The following is a 21,202-nucleotide window of genomic DNA, read 5'->3' on the forward strand; positions in this document are numbered from 1 at the left end:
ATAACACTGTAGATTTTATTTTAGTTCGGTTGTTTTCCCTTTAAGATTATCTATGTTGCTTATTTGCAATATTCCAGACTTGTGAGACCAAACATGTGAAATAAATGTCAATGAAATGATCTTTGTTATACAGGCTACCTTTTGATATACAGTAGGCTATGCTATTTGACATTCACACTTCTGTGCACTGATGTAACTGCATCTGACAATCTTGCAGAAGAATGGGAGCCATTTACTAATAAAACGCCAAGGGCTTTGTAAGCTACTGACTTTTGTAATGGCTGATGCTTCTTTATTAATTAATGTAGGCTACTGTCTCATGTTTTTGCACATGACAACTGGTCGAACTCTGTATTGGTTAAAAAATGGTAGCCTATCATTGTAAGTCTGCAGTTGTAAAAGTTATAATCATAGTTTATAAATGGGTTTTGATCCATATAGCTTGTAACCCAACAGTCGATTGGAGCGATCAAAGCGTTGAGGAGGATTTCCAACAAGTTTGCAAGCCAATGGGGTTCTTATTAATTGTTAATAACTCATCAGTGATGCATTGGTAAAATATCCATTAACCTTTAGCTGTTGTTTATGGCTAATTACATTATTAATAGATGATGCCCTTTTAGAAGGTGTTCTTGGCTGGGATTAATTTAAAGGAAGTGAGATCCATTGGAGTCATGACTCAAGGTTTTAGTGCAGGCATGTAAGTACAGCCAGCCTTATTCGGCAGTTGTTTGTGGGGTCTTTAGAAACCAAAGGAAGAAAAAAAAAAACTGGAATTTTGCTCAAGTGTCAGTTTATGAGTTTATATAGGCCAATCACAGATTATTGATCTGTCATTGAGTGGAGTATACCTCGTCAACACTAGATGACGCTGTTCTCCCTGATCCGCTCTGATCCTAGGATACAGATGCTGATTGACGGCTCCACTTGTCCCGCCCCCTTCCCTTTACCGGCCAATCAGAGGTTACGCTGCTTTGTTGTCATACGTGAGCTGACGTGAGCTGAACAATCGAGAGGGAGGCTACCTGCTAGAAACCAACATAACAAGGTAAATTTGAACCTACACAGCCTTATTTTACACTTTGTGCTAACACTGAAGATTTTTATCTACCTCCCCGTTCATTTATTTGGCGTAATGTTGTGGCATAAACCAGCAGGTCGGTTTTTATTGAACTGAGGCCCAGCACCAACGGTGATGTGAAGCCTGGCGGTTGGCTAAGCGTTAGCAACCGAGCTAGCATGACACATGGAGCTTCAATAATAAACAACAAACACGTTAATGAGGATTGTTACTGTAAAGACAATATTTATCTAAAGCATATACGTGTTTTGTACGCTTAGTACTTTGTCTGTCTGTTGCATCAAAGCATGCTGTCAGTCCTTAGTTTTACTATTAGCCGGGTCATTTAGCAAAGTAGCTAACAGGCTAATACAGGTTACACAGCTCTGCAGGAGGGAGCTGAATTTCTCTAATTTCTTGATCACGATTTCAGGACCCCATATCGCCAATGGAGTGTATTGAAACACCACTTCTGACTGTGGTTGAATATTTCTTTTATCTGATCTATTTAATGGTGACTTATATAATTATGGAGGATCAACCTGACAGTGTTATTATTTAGGCTACTACATACAAGTCCCCTTCTGTTCTGTTGAGACTGCGACTGATTATGTAAAGTGAAAGTCCCTTCTTGTTTGAATTTCTGTATAGTTTTCGGTGTATTCTGTATGTTCTCTTTTCTTAAACAGGATTTTGTAATGTAGTGCTGCAGACTGCTGGTTTGTAATCCAGGCCATTACATCTTTGGGAAACCGACAGCGTAGCATTAATTAATGCTTAAATAAATTGAGTTGACTTACCTTGTGCAGTCGAGAAGTTAGGCTAATCAACAACAATATGGTTATTGATTTAAAGTCTGAATAATTAGTAAGGCTGTGCTGGCAAACATTTCCTGAGCAGCTGCAGCTTTTGTCCGCTTTAGAGCATTTCAATTGAATTAACTAGGGTTTTACACTGTTGGACTAAACAAGCAATTAAAACAACAGGGAATTTGTTAAGACAATTTCGACTCTATGGATACTGACTATTTATGGACTTATTGATTAATCAAGTAATTAAAAAGGCAGAGTGACGTTTGTGAAAATGATTGTCCCAGTATCATTCATTTCTTAATGCTTGTGAATATTTTAATATAATAACGAAATCTTTGTTGCAATACTTTTAAAAAACCGCTGATATCTTTAAATTACTTTAATAATAATAATAAAACGCTTTTAACCACTTTTTCAGGGCATTGAAATACCTAATACCCACATGCAGTTACAACAAAACACACAGTTTACCCATTTAGTTCCCTGAACCAGCTTTACAGATATCATTCATTATCTATTACCCCTCACTGTTTGACAAGTATATTCTGTACTATGTACTGAAGTTATATGTAGTGACTGAAGTTTTCGATCAATCAGTGCTTTTAGGGCTTCATCATTTCATCCACTGGAAATATTCTAGTTTCATTGTGCATCATTTTCTATTCAATTCCCCAAAGTTCAGACTGACATATTTGGAGTTTTTTTTATTTTTTTTTGGCAGCTTGAGAGCTTCACAAGAATTTTAATGTTTAAACAATGTTTGGTTGCACAGCATGAGTTTGTGTTGTCTGTCTGCAGACTGCTGGTTGTATCAGTCTGTAGTTGACTTGCTCATCAGCAAAACTTCACATGCAGGTACTTGTCTGCAAACACTGCATAATTTAGCATTAAACATATTCAGCATGCAGCACATCATTTCAGTAAACTCAAATCGTAGAAGTGGTTTGCAGAGATCTTCAGAGCCATTTAAAGTCCCCTTTGGCAGAAGAGGATTATGGAAAAAATGGATCATCCACTTCTTAATAGAGCTGAGAGTCTATTGAAGTGAGTGCTTTTTACTGAGTTTTGGGTATGATATACAACAGTGGAAGCTTAGAGCTGCCAACTCCAATTTTAAATTGTTTTTCTCCTTGTAGCTTTGTACCTTTTTTTTTTATGACATTTTATCCGGTTAGACTCTAACTCCATTTTGAATCCAAAGCTCCTTGTAACATTACAAATAGCAATAAAGCTGTGATGGTAGCAAAACAAACCCAACATGTTTTCAGTGGCGGTTTTTGTTGTATCATATGTAAGGGAACAGAAGGCGTTGGGACAAGGGAATGGTTTTAATTTCAATGATTCTCCTTGACATTAAGCTGACATAATACACAATTTAAAATAATAGGCTACTTGAATTGAGAAGAGGGCCAAGCACAAACACTGCTGTCATTATCCATGGTCATTACTGCGTGGCAAAACATTTATCACAACAAGTAACTATGCATCCCATTGTGCATTTGGGATCCTTTCAATTATTATTGGCTATTTTCAGTATAATTTTTTTATTAATGTTAATATATACATCTTGTGTTTATTTCTGCATCCCAGCGGTCACTGAGGTACACCGTATCCGAACAGCTGCATAGTGTGTATTGACTGGGTCTACATATTTCTCCAGCCATCTGTCACTGAAGTGCAGCCAGTTTTGTCCTTCTTTTAAATTCAGTAGAAAAATGCAGATGGATCTAATCCAGCCTCGGATCCAGAGCTTAATTTGACTTTTAAAAAATACCTGAACTGAAACGAATGCACTGTTTCTGAAACAGAGTGTAGGTTAATTTGTTTGGCTGCGACACATGGCTGCTCATCTGTTCTGCTTACCTGGGAATGTGCTCTTTGGACCTCCTAGAGGGCGGTCCAGTGGGGGAACATATGCAAGGTGTGCACAGCGCTTCATTCAAAATCTCATCAGATGTAGGACCACACAATACATCGGCACCGGCTGAGAACAGGAAGAAACAGTCAGACTGTACTCTTTAGCACAGCAGACTGAGTTGCATTAATTTTAGGAAATGGCCTCGGGTAATGAAACAGATCTGATGCAACTGCAATCTTTTTTTCATGCATCTGTAAGATTTAACTTCCCTCGTGCCCTAGAATGTGTCTGCTGGGATTAAAATCTTAAAATATCCCATCAAAGTCAACAGGACATCTCCTCACATTGAGTTGTCAGTTGGGAGGAACACACAATTAGACTCACACTGACATCCAGATCTGCTTTTTTTTAATATTGTTTTTGGACTATGTACATGAGATGTTTACATCAGAGAACAGCTTCTTTGTGGATGTGCGTGTGTGTCCGTCTGTGTCACTACTGCTACACTAATTATCCTGGTGGTTGGTTCATGTGTCGACACAGAAAATGTTTTTTGATGAATGTACACGGTCTGCTTCACATCCATTAGACTTGTTGCCCGCATTGGTGCTATCCACTCCTTGAGCAGCTCTCCAGGTAATCTGTGGGTGTTGTCAAGTGCTTCGGTCAAGAGTACTCTGCTGTTAGACGTTAAATGAGGAGGGAATATTGTTCAGTCACAGTGATGTCTTTTCAACAGGCCACGAGTGTTTTGCCCGGTGTTTCAAAAGGCATGGTGTGATCTCTAGATGCTGTGTCCTTGTTCAGAGCGCTGTGATTGTCGCTCGAGTATTTATGGAAGATTATGACACGGTGACTGTCTGTGGATGGCCACTTTTACAACACAGTAATAAAGCGAAAGCCAAGGTTACAACCGAGATGCGATTGCCTTGATTTTATTTGTAGCATACTTGTATTTTCTGCTGCTGCTCTCACAGTATTTGTGTCTGTGTTTAGTCCCCGCAGCCTAACTTGCTAACTGTGTCTCTGTTACCTGTGTCACCCGGCGTCAGATGGAGGTGGAGCAGCTCCTGTCTCTGTCCGGCCCAGCACTGGCCCAGGCTGTCAGCTCTCTGCTGGAAACCCCGGGCCTCTACGTCTTCTCTGACATCCTGGAGCTGCCTAATGTCAGAGAGGTAAACACTCTCACACTTTATCTTCCTCATCCATCTCACTCTCTTGTCTTTTCAGACCTTTTCAAACCTGGCACAAAAATCCATCTTAATCGCAGACAGACAGGGCAATCTCACAAGTGTTAATGTGTTCAATGCGCACAGAGAGTCTGATTAACCAAACCACACTCAGAAGGTTAATTGGACCACGAGCATTGTTATCATCGACTCTTGTGAAAGTCTGTGTACATGTGCACCAATGGCGTAATCACAGTCGCAACTCACCTCCCAATTAGCGCATCTATGTATAGAATTCCTGGACGTTGATGCTGCTGTCACTTTTCAAACATACATTTCCGACATATTACACATGTTGGATGTGAAATGCGCAAGGAAATACGTAGTTAACACCCTATTTTGGGAGTGAAATGCTGCTGTTACAGTAGAGAGTGGTTGTGCAGCCCCATCGATTCAATCTGGAAAGAAGGATGGGAGTATTTACTGAAGCTTTGTGTCTCCTTTAAACACCTAAATTGCGTATGTCGTTAATTACAAGGACCAGACCGGCTGAGAAGTGGCACGGGTGCATTGCATCTGAAGTTTATTGCCTGGCATTAAGTCTTGCAGGACAAGTTTTCTTGGATTCACAGAATCAGAGAGAAAAGGTAGAGCGGCAGATGGAGAGAGGATGTGAGGAGATGTCGTCATGGTTAAAACAATTTAATACTTCAGTAACTGAGCTCGATAATATTGCACCAAATTATAAAGATGCATACCAAAGTTACCACAGATGAAAGGACAACAGTGCAACAGTCTGTTAATGTAACACAAAGCTTCAACCATCCATTCCCCTTAGTGGTTTCCTGCTTGAATATGTATGTTTCCAACTTTTAATGGTTCATAGCAGGTCAGTGCAGAGAAATATGACTGAAGCAACCAGCAATACTTATTAAGTAGGTCTGTTATTTTTATCTGTTCACAACAATAAATCTAGTTAACGGAGTTTAGAAGTTTTATCAGAAATCTTCCACATTAATTTTCATAACTCGTTCTATTACTGATCCTGAGCTGATAGCATTGGCTATTTATAATATTTCCACACACACACTCCGCCTTCCTTTCGCACGATGAATAACTACTTGCATTTCTAAAAGCGTCTCCCTTTCAAACATATGTGGTGCAGCAGCAGGGAACATTATCTTTTGCCAATCAGTGCTTCCCAGACACGTGCACGCATAGAAATCAGATGAACTGCCGCTGAGCTCGTGTACATCTTTAGTCTTAGTAGTCTGCTAAATTGAAAAACTGCAGCGGCTTATCTCTCGTAGCTTCTCCCCCCGCAGGTGTTTATTGTAACAGGTGAGAGAGTCGGAGACAGAAGTGCGATAGTTACAGTAGAGCAGCTTCATCAGTCTCAAGCCTTGTGGAATTTAATGACAAAAAAAACAAAAAACACGACATCAGCTGATTCAAGGCGTCCATTAGGAGACAAGTTTTCCACTAATATTATTAGATTAACGAACAGACGTCTGAAGTCCCATCACAAAGGAACACTGTGCACACATTATGCTGCTGGGTGTAAATATAAACCACCTCAGATGAATCCAAATATGTGTGAATATAAGCAGCCAGGTCTCCATATGGCCCCTCTCTCTCTCTCCCTCTCTCCCTCTCTCCCTCTCCCTCTCCCTCTCCTTTTCTCAGCAAGACCTCTGCTCAGACCTGTTCAGTGTGCATAGATAAAAAGCAGTCGCACAGTTCTTGTGTAGAGTCTCATTACTTCTGTGTTCTGCCACATCATTTTCTCCCTCTGTCTCTCTCTTCCCACTGAACCACAGCTGGAGAACGGCCCTCATGCACCGGTGTACCAGCTCCTGAACCTCTTTGCCTATGGAACCTACTGCGACTACAAAGGTATTGCAGTGGCAGCACAATGTAAATAAGTAATAGGGCAGCCGGCGACTCTTTTATTATGAGCCGTATTTCTTCGCTACAAGGCAGGTACCTTGACACGGAGGATTTAAACACCCTCACCTGAGACACTGCAGGCAGGTTACACGCAGACAAAATAGCTGGGGTACTTTTATCTGCCGGGGCAACTTTTCGCCCGGCGTTACAATTGGCTGCTGATGGTTTTTGTTGCGGCAGCGCTGGCACAAATGGACAATAAACTCGTCTTGTCTGACTTAATTTGCGGTCTGTGTAGCGTGTTGGGAAAGCTTTCAACAAGAAGTGGAATGTTAATTATGTCTAATTTTATGCTGAATATCAACCAATAGCCTGGAAAAAGAATCTAGCCTACTTTTATTGTTCCCTTCCCTTTCGAGTCACACCAACGGGGGAGCACATTTACTTTCACAGAGCTGTGTAGTGGAGCCCTTAGAGGAGCTGTCAGAGCTGGAGACTTAGAGGGGGGGTGGGGTGGGGGGGTGAATCCTGTCATCAAGGGAGCAAGGCAGCAGGAGACACAGTCGCTGGAGACCAACTTCTGCTCGACTTTGTTCTCTGACTGCTTAAACAGCTCTACACTCACCTGCACCGTCTCTGTGTGAAGCTGTGCCTCCGTTATGTGTGACTGTTTGACCCTCAGCAAAATGACTCTTACACACTGCCCTGGTGTGTGTGTATATGTATATATATATTTATATACATCCCCCCTCCCATTGTGTGTTTGTGTTTTATTCTCTGTTCTTGTTTGCTGCTGTAGAGAGAGCAGCCTCTCTTCCAGAGCTGACCCCTGCTCAGAGAAACAAACTCCGCCACCTGTCAATCATCAGCTTGGCTTCCAACCTCAAGGTTTGTTCTTTTCTCGTCCACTTTTTGTAAAATGTATTTTGTTACAGAAAAATGCAAATGAGCCACAATGTTGTATTTGTCTCAAATGTATCAAACAAACCTAACTCCTGCTGCTGCTGTCATATATCGCTGTAGGCGTCATGCAGCAAGATGTTAATGATGTATCCACAATTCTGCTTTTAAATATGTCATTACTGTTTCATTCAGACGCATAGCCCATGTTTTTAAAAGTTTATCTGAGCTTGTTGCTGTATTAATATCTGCTAAATTAGATCAAAAGCATCAGACAAGCCTTAAAAATATGCCAGCGCCACTACTACTGCTCATGCTATTTCAGATGCCTTACCCCTCCCTCCATCTGCATAAAGTATTAAATGTTCTTTTTTAAGGCATCTCTCATTTGCACCTTCCAACCATGCTGCACCTCTTCTTGTGCCCTTTTCTTTCTCTGCTCCTGATAAATAATTGATTCATTACCCTCACCATCGCTGTGCTTTCCTTTTGCTTTAACGTAATCTCACTTTCCATTACCATTACTTCTTTCGCTCCTGCCCCCTGTTTTTCTCTGCAATATGTCACTGCATGTAGACTTGAACTCTCTAATTGCCCAGTGAGGGATTGTTAAAGTCCAAACTTTCCTCTCATCCTCCTCTGGCAGTGACATTTGGACAAATAAGCAATCTGACTGTAACATTTTATTTGTCGTTTCCCATTAAATCTTTTAAGTGTAATTAAATTCTCTGCCTGTTTAGTTTGGTTTAAAAAAGAAGAGAGTGTGAGAGTATTTATTTATTTATTTTGACTCCCTCAGTGCCTGCCGTACTCGCTCCTCCTGCAGCAGCTGGAGCTGAAGAATGTGCGGGAGTTGGAGGACCTGCTGATCGAGGCTGTTTACTGTGACATCATCCAAGGCAAACTGGACCAGAGGAACCAGCAGGTGGAGGTGGACTGCAGCGTGGGCCGTGACCTGGGCCCCAACGAGCTCCCCAACATCGTCAACACGCTGCAGGAGTGGTCAGTGTGTTCGCTGTGCCTCCGTGCACACACTTCAGATTTATGTCTCAATTACGTGTGTGTTCCTAACTCCCACTTCGCCTCCCTCCGCGTCTCCGTCTCCTCTCTCTGCTCACTCTCTCACTCTCTCGCAGGTGTACAGGGTGTGAGGCCGTGTTGTGTGGTATCGAGGAGCAGGTCTCGAGGGCCAACCAATATCGAGAGAGCCAGCTCAAGGTCAAAGTCCAAGTGGAAACAGAGGTTAGTCCATCCCTCATCCCATCAGCCAAGAGTCCTCTCTCACTCCCTCATCCCCCAGCGCCCCCCAGAAAATCCAGTAAATGTGACTCTCTCCATCTCAGTTGTTACGCTTCCAGCCACTGGTGGTATTTTAGTTTCCTCCTGAATGCATATTTCCTTCTCTTTTTTTTTTTTTTGCATCCTGTTTGAGTGTAAACTCGCTCAGCAGCATGTCCATATCCCTCACTTAAAAGGAGAGATTCACAGCCTCTCAGTTGGTCTTCAGCTGGAGACTCATGTGAGCATTGAAAATAGGCTTTTGCCTGCTCTAATAACAAGGATGAATCAAGTGTGTATCTTCCAAGGTTACATTCTTCTTACTCCTTAATCCCTTCTTTGTGTGACCGTCCTTGAGCTTGGTAAGGAAACTCTGTAAAAAATCACACAGGTATTTTTTCATTAAAAGAACTTTAACCTTAGGAAATACACACTTTATTTTAACAACTCATGGACTGGATTTTGTTCCTGTTTTGAGCAGAATGCACAGCTGGAAAAAACATGACATCGTTCATACGGGCAGTTGACTTTGAGGCGGAATTGAACGATCGTGATATGAATCCATCTTTTAACTTCTTCTCTTGCTTAACCTTTAATTTTCAATCCCTTCACTTTTCCCTCAGGTTTCAAACCTACAGAAAACGTTAAAGGCCAGCGCCGCATCTCCATCGTCAGGCCCCGCCCCAGCTGGAGCCGCCTCCAATCAGGACGCAGACCAACCTGCCGAGCCGCGAGACCCTGCCTCTTCTCAGGAACCTCGGCAACCAGGCAAAAAAAGCTCAAAGGTGAAAGGGTGAGTAGTGTGATTACCTTCTGTATTCACTGTGGCAAAGCGTAATGGCTACATGCATCCAAACACTGACTGCAGCACTGACAGTGGCTTTGATGTTATAGCTTTTGTATGTAAAAGTGAGCAGCAAGAGTTTGCATAGAAATTGTGTCCTCTTTTTTTTTTTTAAAGCAAGAGCAAACGTTTCACAAATTGAAAATATGTTTGGCCATGTAGAATAATTTTCTAAAATTATGTTTTATTCAGGCTTGTTGGTGTGCTCTTAAATCAGGTTTGTGTTGAAGTTTTCTCAGGCAAAAAATGCTATTTATTCCTACAACTGGAACAAAGAGCTGCATGTGGAGGTTCTTTCCATTAAGTTTCTTTTATTGCTGCTTCTTTTGTTCTGTAAAGCACTTTGTAACTGTGGTTTTTGAGAGGTGCTTTTATAAATACAAATTTACCTAGTTATAACCACAGTGCTATAAAGACTGTACTTCAAACACTAAATTAAAGCCATTAGTCCAATGTTCTTGTAGAGCGCAAAGTTAATTCAGCAGAGAACCACTGCTATGTTTCCATTTTTTTTCAATAAACATTAAAAAGCCAGCTGCCGATGTAAGTGGTCTGTTCGTGTGTGTGTCTGCATGAAGTAGCTTTATTATCAGATGTACATCAGTGTTTTGCAGCAGTACTCTAACCCTGCTATCAGGGACTCTCTCTCTGTTCTGTTTCCATCCGGCCCAATTACCGATGGCTAATTTCACATCTGTCCTGGATTGTAAAATGTCACTGGATATACAAATGCCCCGCGTGCCTCTCCTCCTGAAAGAACCATTTCCCCCTCCAGTGATCAGACGAGATGCTTTGCTCGTCTGCTGTTTATGTTGTTGCCGCTGAACAGAAAGCAGTGATTATTTTCTGGCTGCCTGTCACATTTTGATGAAGCATAGAGCCCTGTAATTTTCATCACTCAGCACTGCACTTCATTCAAATGAAGATCCACTTAATGTTTTGAAATCCAAATTAATGATAGCTTAACCTCAATCCTCGAATTAAAATGAGTTTTGACACCATTTCTTTATAAAGCTATTTAAAGGATGGTACTGATAGTGCCGCGGTTATTATTAGAAATTGGTTCTTTTCAAAAATTCTTTTTAATTTGAAGAAATGGAAAATCCGCCGAGATCAATTTTAATGCAGCAGTACAAGTCATTAGACCTTTGAACACAAAAGCTCTGTAGCAGCCGGGTTAGGAGCAGTGTGCGGGTTCAGTGCACCATCTGTATTTAAAGTTGAAAAGTAAACAAGCAAACCACTTAATGCCTTTGATAAACAAGACACAAATTCAATATTTTTTTTCATTGTTTACCACTCAGGCTGCGCGGCAGCGGGAAAATCTGGTCCAAGTCTAACTGAGGACAAGAGATAGACAGCTGCGCTGATGGACACTCTCACTGATGAATGGACACGTGGACACGTTAACAGACAAATGGATACATCAGACAATGTGACCGATGCTCACGGACACCACTTAAAAACCAGGACGCTTCATGGGAATTTTTCTTGACACCTAATCTCAACCTTGACGGATTCAGAAACACACACTGGCTGATGGATATGACAGGTGCGACATCCACTCTTGCAGTTGTTAATAGCCTATCAGGCGGACTTTTAAGTGTATACACACACACAAACACACACACACACACACACACAGCACTTGTAACACATGAATACAGAGCAGTCTGCAGCAGGAGTCAGTTGCCTTTGACCAGAAACAGGATCAGTGTATTTGAAGCGTATGTGTGTGCATCTCTATTGGTTTGGAATAAAATGTTCTTTTTGGTTTAGGTTAATTCTTTTGTTGCTTTGTATTTTCTTCTCTCTGCTGAGTTGGGATGTGTAAAAATAAGAATATAAATTGTTGGGAAATAAAACAAAGCCCTGTACTTATCCTGACTGTCTCATTAATGTCACTGTCACTCCTTTTAATAAATGCACTTCAAAGTGCATCTCTGGAGGGTGCACTGCTAAATGTTAACTCACAGAAAGGGGGCTACCCGTTAGGAGGTCAAGACATTAATTAGGGCAAGTCCCCAAAGAGACTAATGTATTATAGAGCTGAGGCTTCCCCTGTGCGCAACCGGCATGGCTTCACACACATCCGCACACACACACCAAGTGCATTCATATTTCATACGAGTATGTTTTGCCCAGAGCTTCTATTTCAGTGTCAAAATTGCCTGTTGAAATTGCCTGCCATCCTCCCTTGTACCTCCATCACGCACTCAAAATTGCCTTCATCATGCCTGCCCGCTTTCTCACTCTTTTGAATCTGTTTTCTCTAAATTCTCTGCTTTTCATCCAACCTGACATTAATGGCAGCAATTAGCTGACCGGCAGCCACAGTGAGAGGGACGTGGACATGGAAATTATGATCCTGTTTCATTTAAACCCTGCATCTTTCTCCTACAACCTTCATACTCCCTCCCCACCTCTATAAATAGTGGTGTTAATTTCAGTCGGTGTGATCAAGCTACATTAGTTCACAGGCTTTTGCTCAACTGCAGCTGTGAATTCTAACAGCTGTACACCTCTCAGAGTGTTTGTGAGAGACGCGGGCGGCTGCTGTCTCTGCCGTACGTGTGATTGGGAGAGAAAGTTGCAGGTGTGGCGTGCGCTGTCCGTGATGATGACTCTGCAAACCGCGTCACTCAGTCCACACCTAACTTCTGTGCTGGTGTTTGCAGTTTACAGATTGCTGCTGCACCTGGCTTGCTGTATGTGTCTCATAACTAGACGGCCATTAAAACTTCCTATAGTGGAACCGAGCCAATCAATTACTTTGATTGATCAGTAAAATGCCCAGAGGAGATTGGAAATCACTGGCTGGCGCAAGAAGACTCAGGAGAATCTCAATACACTCGAGTGGCATTTCTCCTCATGTGCTCGTCCTGATTTTATTGACATTTGTTTGAAAAACTGTACACACAGGAAATTCTCTCTTTAGCATCCTGTTAATCTTTCTGAAGCGAGCAGAATCCATATGAGGTAAAGAGATAAGGGGGGAAAGCTTCAGACACAAGCAGCCGTCTTATTTTTCACCAGTCTTTTTTAGCTGCTCCTCGTGGTTAAAAAAAAAAAAGAAAGAAAGAAAAAAACATGATCGGCACATGCAGGACTCTTTAATGCCAAAGCCCATGGTTCAAAATCAATGCAAGGCGGTGGACTAAATGTTCACTTCACGGAAGGGAAAAAAAAAGAAAAAGATTAGGATACAAAGGTAGCTATTAAAATGCACAGTGTAAGCTTTATCCGTCCCCATAAAGCACTGCAGATTCGCACAGCTTCCCCAGGGAATTCATTCAACATGCACAGAAATAAACAGACAGACACAAAGCTAAAACGCCAGTGTTGAATCTTTATTGAACTTCCATGGTACAGAAAAGAAACACACATTTCTACAGGAATGCTACCAAAAAAACCCCACAAGACTGGATATCTGGAGGATTGCACGAGCCACGCATGATGCCACCAGCACTATGTGTGTAGTGGAAATGTGTGTGAGTGGTGTGGGAGGAGGAGGGAAGGGGGTTGAAGGGGGTTCATGTCTCAAAGCTGCTTAGAAAAGTTGCCAAACACAAACTGACATTTGGCTTTGAAAGGTTCTATAAGACATCTCTCACTGATAGATAAAATAGACATTTATAAATAATAGATTTGAAGCAACTCTCGCAGGTTTTCTTACTGTATACATGCAGATTCATTGGAGAGACAGAAATGACGCTCCTTGATGTACTACCTTCCTTTGGTGCACCCATGACAGCTGATAAAGAGTGAGTGGAAAATGATATGAAGTGAAATGATGGCGGTTTTGTTTTCCAGATTTAGTGATACTTGGCTGTCAGGTGGAAGAAAAAAAAATTTCCTGTGTCTTGTTGTTGTGGTAACATCAGTCCTTTTGATCACATGTACAGTTCTCGTTTTTTCATGAAGGCATAAACCTGTCTTTGTTGTGCATCATCGAGAAAAAAAAAGGAGAAAAAAAAGAAAAACAAGCTTTGGGAATCATTGATTTTCAACAGGAATGCCTCTTCTTCCCATTCTGAATATTTTATCTCCACCAGTGGAAGTACTCGATGCTTAAAACACCTCTGCACAGTCCAGCAAGGAACAAAGGGTGTGCTCGCAATGGCTTGACACAGAGGTGAACGTCAGCCAGATAATTAAGAGAACAAATCATGAGGAAAAACGGAAACAACACAGACTCTTCTACACACTGCAGAGGAAAAAAGCCGCACTATTTGCATTCCAGGCGCCCAAAGCGGGGAATAAACAGCAGTTTTTGGAGCGTGACATGTTAAACACATTGCCTGTTGGCTACAGCCGTGCCAAACAGCTTTGTGAAATACCCCATTCGGTGTTTGGAGATGCTGAGAATGGCTTTTTAACCATTTGCAAGCCACACTATAGCCTTCTGAAACGTGAAGCTGAATTTTTGAGTGTCATCTCATGAAACGAAAACAGTCTGCTGGGTTTGATTTAATACTGGACAGCTTCACGTGTGCAGCTGGATCACTGGAAACAGTTGTGGAAGCACAGGTACAGGCCATTTCGGGGGTAATAGGATGTTGCATGGCTGTTTAACTGCATGTTGGTGAATTAGACATGGCAGGTTGTTGAAGCGCAAGAGTGGCTGGGTAGCTTTTGCAGAGCTCGGGGGCCGTACAGAGGAGGAAGAGCGAGGAGCTGGTTACAGTGACGAAGAGACACATTAAAGAAATTTACACCCCACACAGAGGAAGGAAGGAAGGGAAGGAAGGAAAGGAGGGAGGAAAGAAGAAGGGAGCAGCAGGGAGATGAGATTGGGATTTTTAGACCTCAGGGAAGCCAAGGAGTTTTGTGATGGCTGGACACCTGGGATCCCTGAATTCATTTCACAGTTTCGGAGAAGATAAAACAGCACTGCAGGCACATCCTCTGGTCGTGTTGATGCTGCTCCTCAGGCCCCGTGGAAATGTTTACCATATGGAAAAACAAGTCACCTCAGAGGTTCACAACTGGGATCCTGACACAGCAAGAGACACAGACAGAGAAGAGAAAAGTAAGAAAAATGGCAGGAGGGGGTGGTGGGAGGGTTGTGGGAAGCTTGGGAGCTTTGGTGATGGGAGGAAAGACAGAAGAAGAAGAAGTGGAAGAGGAGAAGTGGAACAGAAAGGCCCGGAGCTGGAAAAGTGGTGCACACGCAAACGGAAAGCTGCATCGCAGGGGGACCGAGCAGGCGGCGAGAGAGGGGGAAGAGACGGAAGAGAGGGAGGAAGGTGAAGGCAAAGCTGTTGGGAGGAGGAGGAGGGGAGAGGGGGGGGGGGGGTGAGAGGGGAACACTGGAGTACAGCTCTATAATTATCCTGATTGAGATTAACTTTAAATACCCTCGAATAAAAGCATCATTTCACGGACGGGGGCTGGGCGCCTTTTCACAGGCCCACAATGACTCATCTAAAGAGAGAGTTGAAAACACTGATAGGCTGCGTCTTCAGGCAGAACAGCACTCCAGACCTGGAGGCTCCTCAGAGAATAGCACCACGGTCCACTCACACCCCATCTACAGCCTTATCAGGGGGTGATGAGGCTGCTGCTCTCACACACACACACACACAAGGATGAATCCAGAGGTGCACAGGGAGTCACACATGCACATCAGACTGATAGACTTAAACACACACTGACACAGACACAGACACAGACACACTCAGACTGTGCGAGGCTGGTGGGGCGACTCATTACCTCTCCCTGTCGGTGAAGGAGGAGGAGGCGCTGTGCAACGTCTGCCGGCTGTCCTCCGAAGCGAGGGAACGAGGGAGCGCGAGGGAGAGAGGGGGTGCCACACCACGGGAAAGCGGGGGCGGATGCTGGGAACAGCTGCGATCGTAACTGGGAGAAGGAGTAGAGTCAGATGGAGAGAGAGAGAAAGAAAGAAAGAAAGAAAGAGGAGGAGGAGGGAGGATGGAAGTAGGCAGGAAATTGGGAAAAGAGATGGAGAAGGAATACAGAGTGAAGAGGAGGTGGAGGAGGAAGAAAGAGGGATGAAGAAAGAAAGAAAGAAAAAGGAGGGTGGGAATTAAGAAAAAAGAGAGACAGGAATAGAAATTTAGATCAAAAGACAAAAAAGGAAAGTTTTGGATGAGACAGATCATAGGTTAGAGAGGGAGAAAATCGAGAGATGGATGGCAGGAAATGATGGAGGGAGGGGTTGGGATGAAGGGATGGTAATCAGATATGGGCAGAAGAGAGACAAAAGAGAAGGAGGAGGAGGAGGAGAGTGGTGGAGTGAGAGAAACATAGTCAGAGAGCATCAAGAACAGCAGAGCCATTTAGCATCAGCGAACACATTACAGTGCCAGTGTGAGGGAGAATTAGTGCACTCATCGGACTCATTAAAGCGCTGTCAGAGAGGAGAGGGAGGCAGAGCGAGAAATGGGGGAAGGAGACAGCCACTGAGGGATGGGGGGGAGATGAGGGGAGGAGGGGTCAGAAGGGGTGAGGTGCAAAGGATGCAACAAGGTGATGAAATGGGCTGAGTGGTAGTGGAGGAAAGGGGTGTGGGGGGTTGGTGAGGCATGACGCATCACTGAGGTAGCGTGCCATTACTCTGGAGAAAGGATGGAGGAGAGTGAGTTATGGCGAGGGTGGGGGGGAGTCACAGGTCCGGGGCTCTTAAGAATACTTCAGACTCACAACAAAGCTGTTCTCACTGCCGTAAAAGCCTCCCCGCACCCTCATCTTCCCTCACTAACACCTGTCCTCTTCTGGCTGACTTCCTCCCTCTCCATATGCACACACACACACACACACACATATATATAAACACATACACACACATATATAAACACACAAACACAGTCACGCTTGATAGCATTAGCCACACTGACAATTTTAGGGCTGGGAAAATCACTGAGCACATATGCCGCTCTTCTATACTCATAATGAACTGGAAGGTGGCCAATTTCCACTATAGGCCTATCATTTCAGTCCATCTGCAACCCCCCCCTCCTCAACTCCCCCTCCTCCATCTGACACATGGCGTTATTTACACATTTATGACACTGAAGCACGAGCCAGTCTATAGAGAGAGTGGGGCTGCTGCCATGTCTTCTTGTTTTTTGAAGAAAAAAAAAAGGCCACTTTGGATCCACCAGCAGCCGTGTGTGTGTGTGTGTGTGTGTGTGCGTGTGTTTTTTTTTCTTCTTTCCTCCGGTGAAGTAAGTTATCGAAACAACAGCGAAGGCCAGTCTCAGGAACAGAGAGAAGGGGGGGGGCTTATCGTGTATCAGCTCACGGCAAAGCTGGAGGATTATCTGTGGATCTGCAGCCGGACTGGCGGTGCTGGGAGAGATAGGAGACTGGTGACGGAGATAAGGTTGGGGGGGGGGGGGTGGGAAGAGGGGTGCCAGCCAGGCTGTGCAAAGACAGGCGAGGCAACGACGATAACTGGAAGTGAGTGAAGAAGCTGGAGGAAACATGGTTGTTCAGAGAAAGAAAGCGGGTGAAATAATACATGCGAGGCAAAGGGGTTGGAGGCTGGAGTGGGAGGGGAGGAAGGGAGGGGAGGAAGGGAGGGGAGGGGAGGAGGGGGGGTCTAATGTGGAGTGTGGGAGCAAAATTGAGATTAAGAGAGAGAGTGAAAAAAAGGGATATGAAGGAGAACAAATTATACAGATTCGGGCAATGAAATGAAAAATTATGATACAATGGAAATAAGATGAGCAGATAAGAGAATTACAGCAAGGAGGAGGGGAGTTAAAGTATAACAAGGGTGAGAAAGACAAGGAGAATGACCAGAAGAAAAAAAGGGAGAGAGAGAGAGAGTGCGAGAGAGACACAGGGAGAGAGCGGAGTCCCAGTGGTCAAATAAACTAGATGTTATTGGTTTGATCAGCAAAGCGTGGAAGTGCTCCACTACATCACAGAGATGACTCCCCCCATTTCCAGCTAATGGCCATGTGAGCTGCAAGCACTTCCTACCAGACCTGAAAAACGTAACATATACAGGAACCCCCCACACACACACTCGCATTGCCCACCACCGTAACCCCCAGACCCCTCTGTTTACATGCTCTGAGAGGTTTAATGGCCTGTGGTATGTTTAAGTGCCTTGACACCGGTGTGGCCATGTTATGTTATGCTACTGCTCAGGCCCATGAGCCAGCAGATCTGTTTCTGCCTCCCCTGCCCCCACCCCACCCCTCCACCCCTCCGCCCCCCGTCTCCCATCCTAATGGATGAAGTGAATGTTTAATCATTGCAACTTTAATGGCACCGAATGACACATCTGTGCCAACTGTGACTTTCAGGAACACAAGTGTTGTTAATAAAGTCATTAGTAAGCAATTACTCAGTTCTCATTGTGGAGGGGGTGTGTACTGTAGACTGTTTGTGTAACCATGAGTAACAGGCACACACACACACACAAGACCAGACAGACAGACAGACAGACAGACAAACAAACAGACATGCACATGCACATGCAAACACATCTGCAGCTTCCAGGGCCTCAGGTTTTCATTGAAACATGCACATCCATACGTTTTGATCTTGACCCATTGCTGAGTGAAAAAGGGGCAAGTCTCAACTTTTCAGCACAATATAGAAAATAATAATAGAAAATAATTGATAATAATTGTTGTAAGTGGTTTGTTGACCAGTTCAAATTAAGCTACATACAACCCCTCTTCACCATATCCATATGCCCACAAATAAGCAGGCCAATGAAGGGATTTTGTCTTTTTCAAAGATCAAAAGGGGTTCAAATATTTGAAAAAAAGAAAGAAAAAAAAAGCCAAGATTAAACTAAAAATGTAAATGTAATCACCTGACAATGCCTCAGGTTTTACCTTGTGTCACCCAGATCAGGAACCCTTCCTCTACGTCTTTCTACAGGCGACCTCAATAGATTCCTGCTTTAACTAGAATATCCATTATTACCCATTATCATAAAAGATTCCACTTTGCAGACTAAATGTAATTCAGGAGGTAGAGCTACAAAATGGTTTCAGATCAAGCACCACATTTAACCCTGTAAGCTTAAAGTGGCCAATTTAGAAAAGCAAAACGGCGTCTTATTAAGGGAAGCATCTCTTTCTGGAGCTCACACGTATCTGCACCTCGCTGTGTGTGCATTTTCAAATTTAGAAATTGTCCTCTCCAGAACTTTTACCAAAGAAAAAACCCTGAGGTGTTTCAATGTCCGCGAAAAAGAGGAAAGTCTTCTGATCATTCACTCGTATTCGGTGGTGCTCACTTTATATTGATGTGGCCAGAGACACAGACACACACAAGAGTTTGGAGGAGAGATTTGGTTCCTACCAGAGTTTGGCTATAATGACGACTGCCATCAGGATGAGCAGCGAGGAGATGGTCACGGTGACGTAGAACTGAGGGTCCACTGTAAACACACACATACTCATGCAGTTACTAATCTCAGAGCGTGACTATTTATAATTGTATCACGAACAAAAGAAGAAATCAATGAAGCCAGCTGAAACATGAAATTGAATGTGCAAGACTCTGGCCTCCAACTATAACACCAGTCCGATGACGTCTTCCCTGAATCTCGCAGTCTGACGGCCAATTCCTCCCTGTGAGTGATGAGAACTTTATTAGGCATTCCCCGCCACAGACTCAGCCGGCTGCACGCAGCAGGGTGTCAGCCTTCACCCCGGTGACAGCTAATTCCCTGGAGGACTCCTGGCATGTGTGTGTGCTCACATGAACTGCAGCTCATGGCCACCTTTATTTAGAAATCCTTCATGTGCATCTCCTGATGCCCACCTTCCTCAGGCTCTGTCTCCTCCGCCTCCGTCCCTCCGTCCTCCACTCCCTCCTGCTCCCTGGACTCCAGCGGCGTCTCCTCTCTGGGCTGCACGCTCGCATCGGGGTAAGGCCAGTCCTCGGATGTGGCGGTGCTGGCCTCCTGCTGGTTGCCATGCCGGTACAGGGGGTCCGTTTCCTGGCTGGGGAGGAAATGGTAGGTCTCGTCCTCCAGCGGCTGTGTGGGACCCCAGACCACCGCCCACAGAGGGGTGGGCGTGACCTGGGCTGTGACGGACAGCTGGACCGACAGGGCGTCCACCTGCTCCTCGCCCTCGGTGTCGTCACGATTACAGGTGGAGGGCTGTGTCACCAGAGCAACCAGGAGGAGGGAGACGAGGGCGGCCGGTCGTGCGACAGGAGAGATGGAGCTGGAGGAGAGGTGGAGGAGAAACAATCAGAGGTGATGGAGTGACAGAAGAAGTTATCTGAGAAAATTTACTGTCCACAGGCGCCCTGCACGACCTCAACAGCTCGGACATTTATCCCAGCGCCGGCCATCACTCAGACTGACATTTTATGCATCTGCCCCCCATACATCCCTCCTTCACCTCAGAAACTATTCGTCTTACCATCTCTCCATCGCTTCGCTCTGTTCACTGAGACTCCGCTCCTCCGATCATCTCTCTCTGTAAGATAAGACAGAGGGGCAAGAGAGGGATGGAGAGCGCGAGAGGAAGGGGGAGGGTCCAGCTTTTTTTTCTTCTTTTATGTTCTCAGATAAAAAAAGCATGTAATCACAGAGACCTGCTATAGTATTAGCAGAAAGCCAACTCTGTCACCTCTTTCAGAATAAAAGAAAAAAAACATACACAGCCTCCCCCTGGGTTTTTTAAATGTAACGCTCAATTATGCACCACATGTTTACACAATCCACATCTGCATGCAAAAACACCAAGAAGTGCACACTCATTGTCTGTTCTGCTCTCTCACACACACTTACAGTGCACACACCTGAGCACAGCACATTAATCATCATTAGCGGCGTCATGCACAGAGCCAATACTCTATAAGGCACTTTGAGCACAGAGAGGTAACTTCCTATCTTCAACTACTGCCTAAATGCCACAGAAATGTCACTTAGAGACACACAAGCGACGCCCGGGAGACGGACACAGACACACACGCACTCCGACACATATCAGTTATCATGCCTACCTCTGGCAGTGGAGAGAGGGAATGAGAGAGGGAGACAGAGAGAGAGGGGGAGATACAGAGAGCAAGTGAGAAAAAAAGCATCGGTTGCCTTAGCGACTGAGACATGTCGAGTCTGCTAGAGTAAGAGAGGGGAGAGAGAGCGATGTAGGGAGGGCAAGAGACTGTAGGAAAGAGATTTAAATGCTAATTATGTGTGTGTGTGTTTTTTTTTAAATGGGTTCAATTAAACGGACACAGAGGAAAAGAAATGGATTTGACGAGGCAAACAGAAATGATACTGAGGACAACATTAATAAGATCATTTCGGAGGCGGGGGGTTAAAGAAAAAAAGAAAAGAGCTAAAAAAAACAACAGAAAACTCTTCAATTATGTTTACAAAAACAGCAAGGACACCCCAGAGAGAAAGAGACGGAAAAACAGACAGCAAAGGGGAGG

General features: G+C 44.1%; 2 protein-coding genes across 3 annotated transcripts; one reads left to right on the forward strand and one right to left on the reverse strand.

Annotated features, from left to right (window-relative positions):
• Positions 1–976: 976 nt before the first annotated feature.
• On the forward strand, positions 977–11,692 carry cops7a (COP9 constitutive photomorphogenic homolog subunit 7A). 2 transcript variants are annotated; one of them, XM_085801619.1, is made up of 8 exons: positions 977–1,048; positions 4,783–4,905; positions 6,720–6,795; positions 7,589–7,677; positions 8,489–8,691; positions 8,826–8,931; positions 9,591–9,769; positions 11,116–11,692. In XM_085801619.1, exons 2-7 carry the CDS (start codon positions 4,783–4,785, stop codon positions 9,762–9,764), a joined length of 771 nt encoding a protein of 256 aa, XP_085657745.1. In that variant the 5' UTR covers positions 977–1,048; the 3' UTR covers positions 9,765–9,769; positions 11,116–11,692. The 2 variants fall into 2 exon arrangements, with proteins under 2 accessions (XP_085657745.1, XP_085657744.1); XM_085801618.1 differs by having other exon boundaries at positions 9,591–9,760.
• A 1,448-nt stretch (positions 11,693–13,140) lies between these two features.
• On the reverse strand, positions 13,141–20,901 carry pianp (PILR alpha associated neural protein). Its single transcript, XM_085801620.1, has 6 exons — positions 20,768–20,901; positions 20,182–20,238; positions 19,571–19,980; positions 19,106–19,184; positions 15,527–15,673; positions 13,141–14,807 (listed from the first exon to the last, which is right to left on the reverse strand). The coding sequence occupies exons 2-6, from the start codon at positions 20,190–20,192 to the stop codon at positions 14,786–14,788; spliced, it is 669 nt and encodes a 222-aa protein (XP_085657746.1). The 5' UTR covers positions 20,193–20,238; positions 20,768–20,901; the 3' UTR covers positions 13,141–14,785.
• Between the last annotated feature and the right edge of the window lie 301 nt (positions 20,902–21,202).

This window comes from Trachurus japonicus, chromosome 16 (assembly GCF_045865225.1).
Source record: "Trachurus japonicus isolate A0001 chromosome 16, Traja_1.0".
NCBI lineage: Eukaryota > Metazoa > Chordata > Actinopteri > Carangiformes > Carangidae > Trachurus > Trachurus japonicus.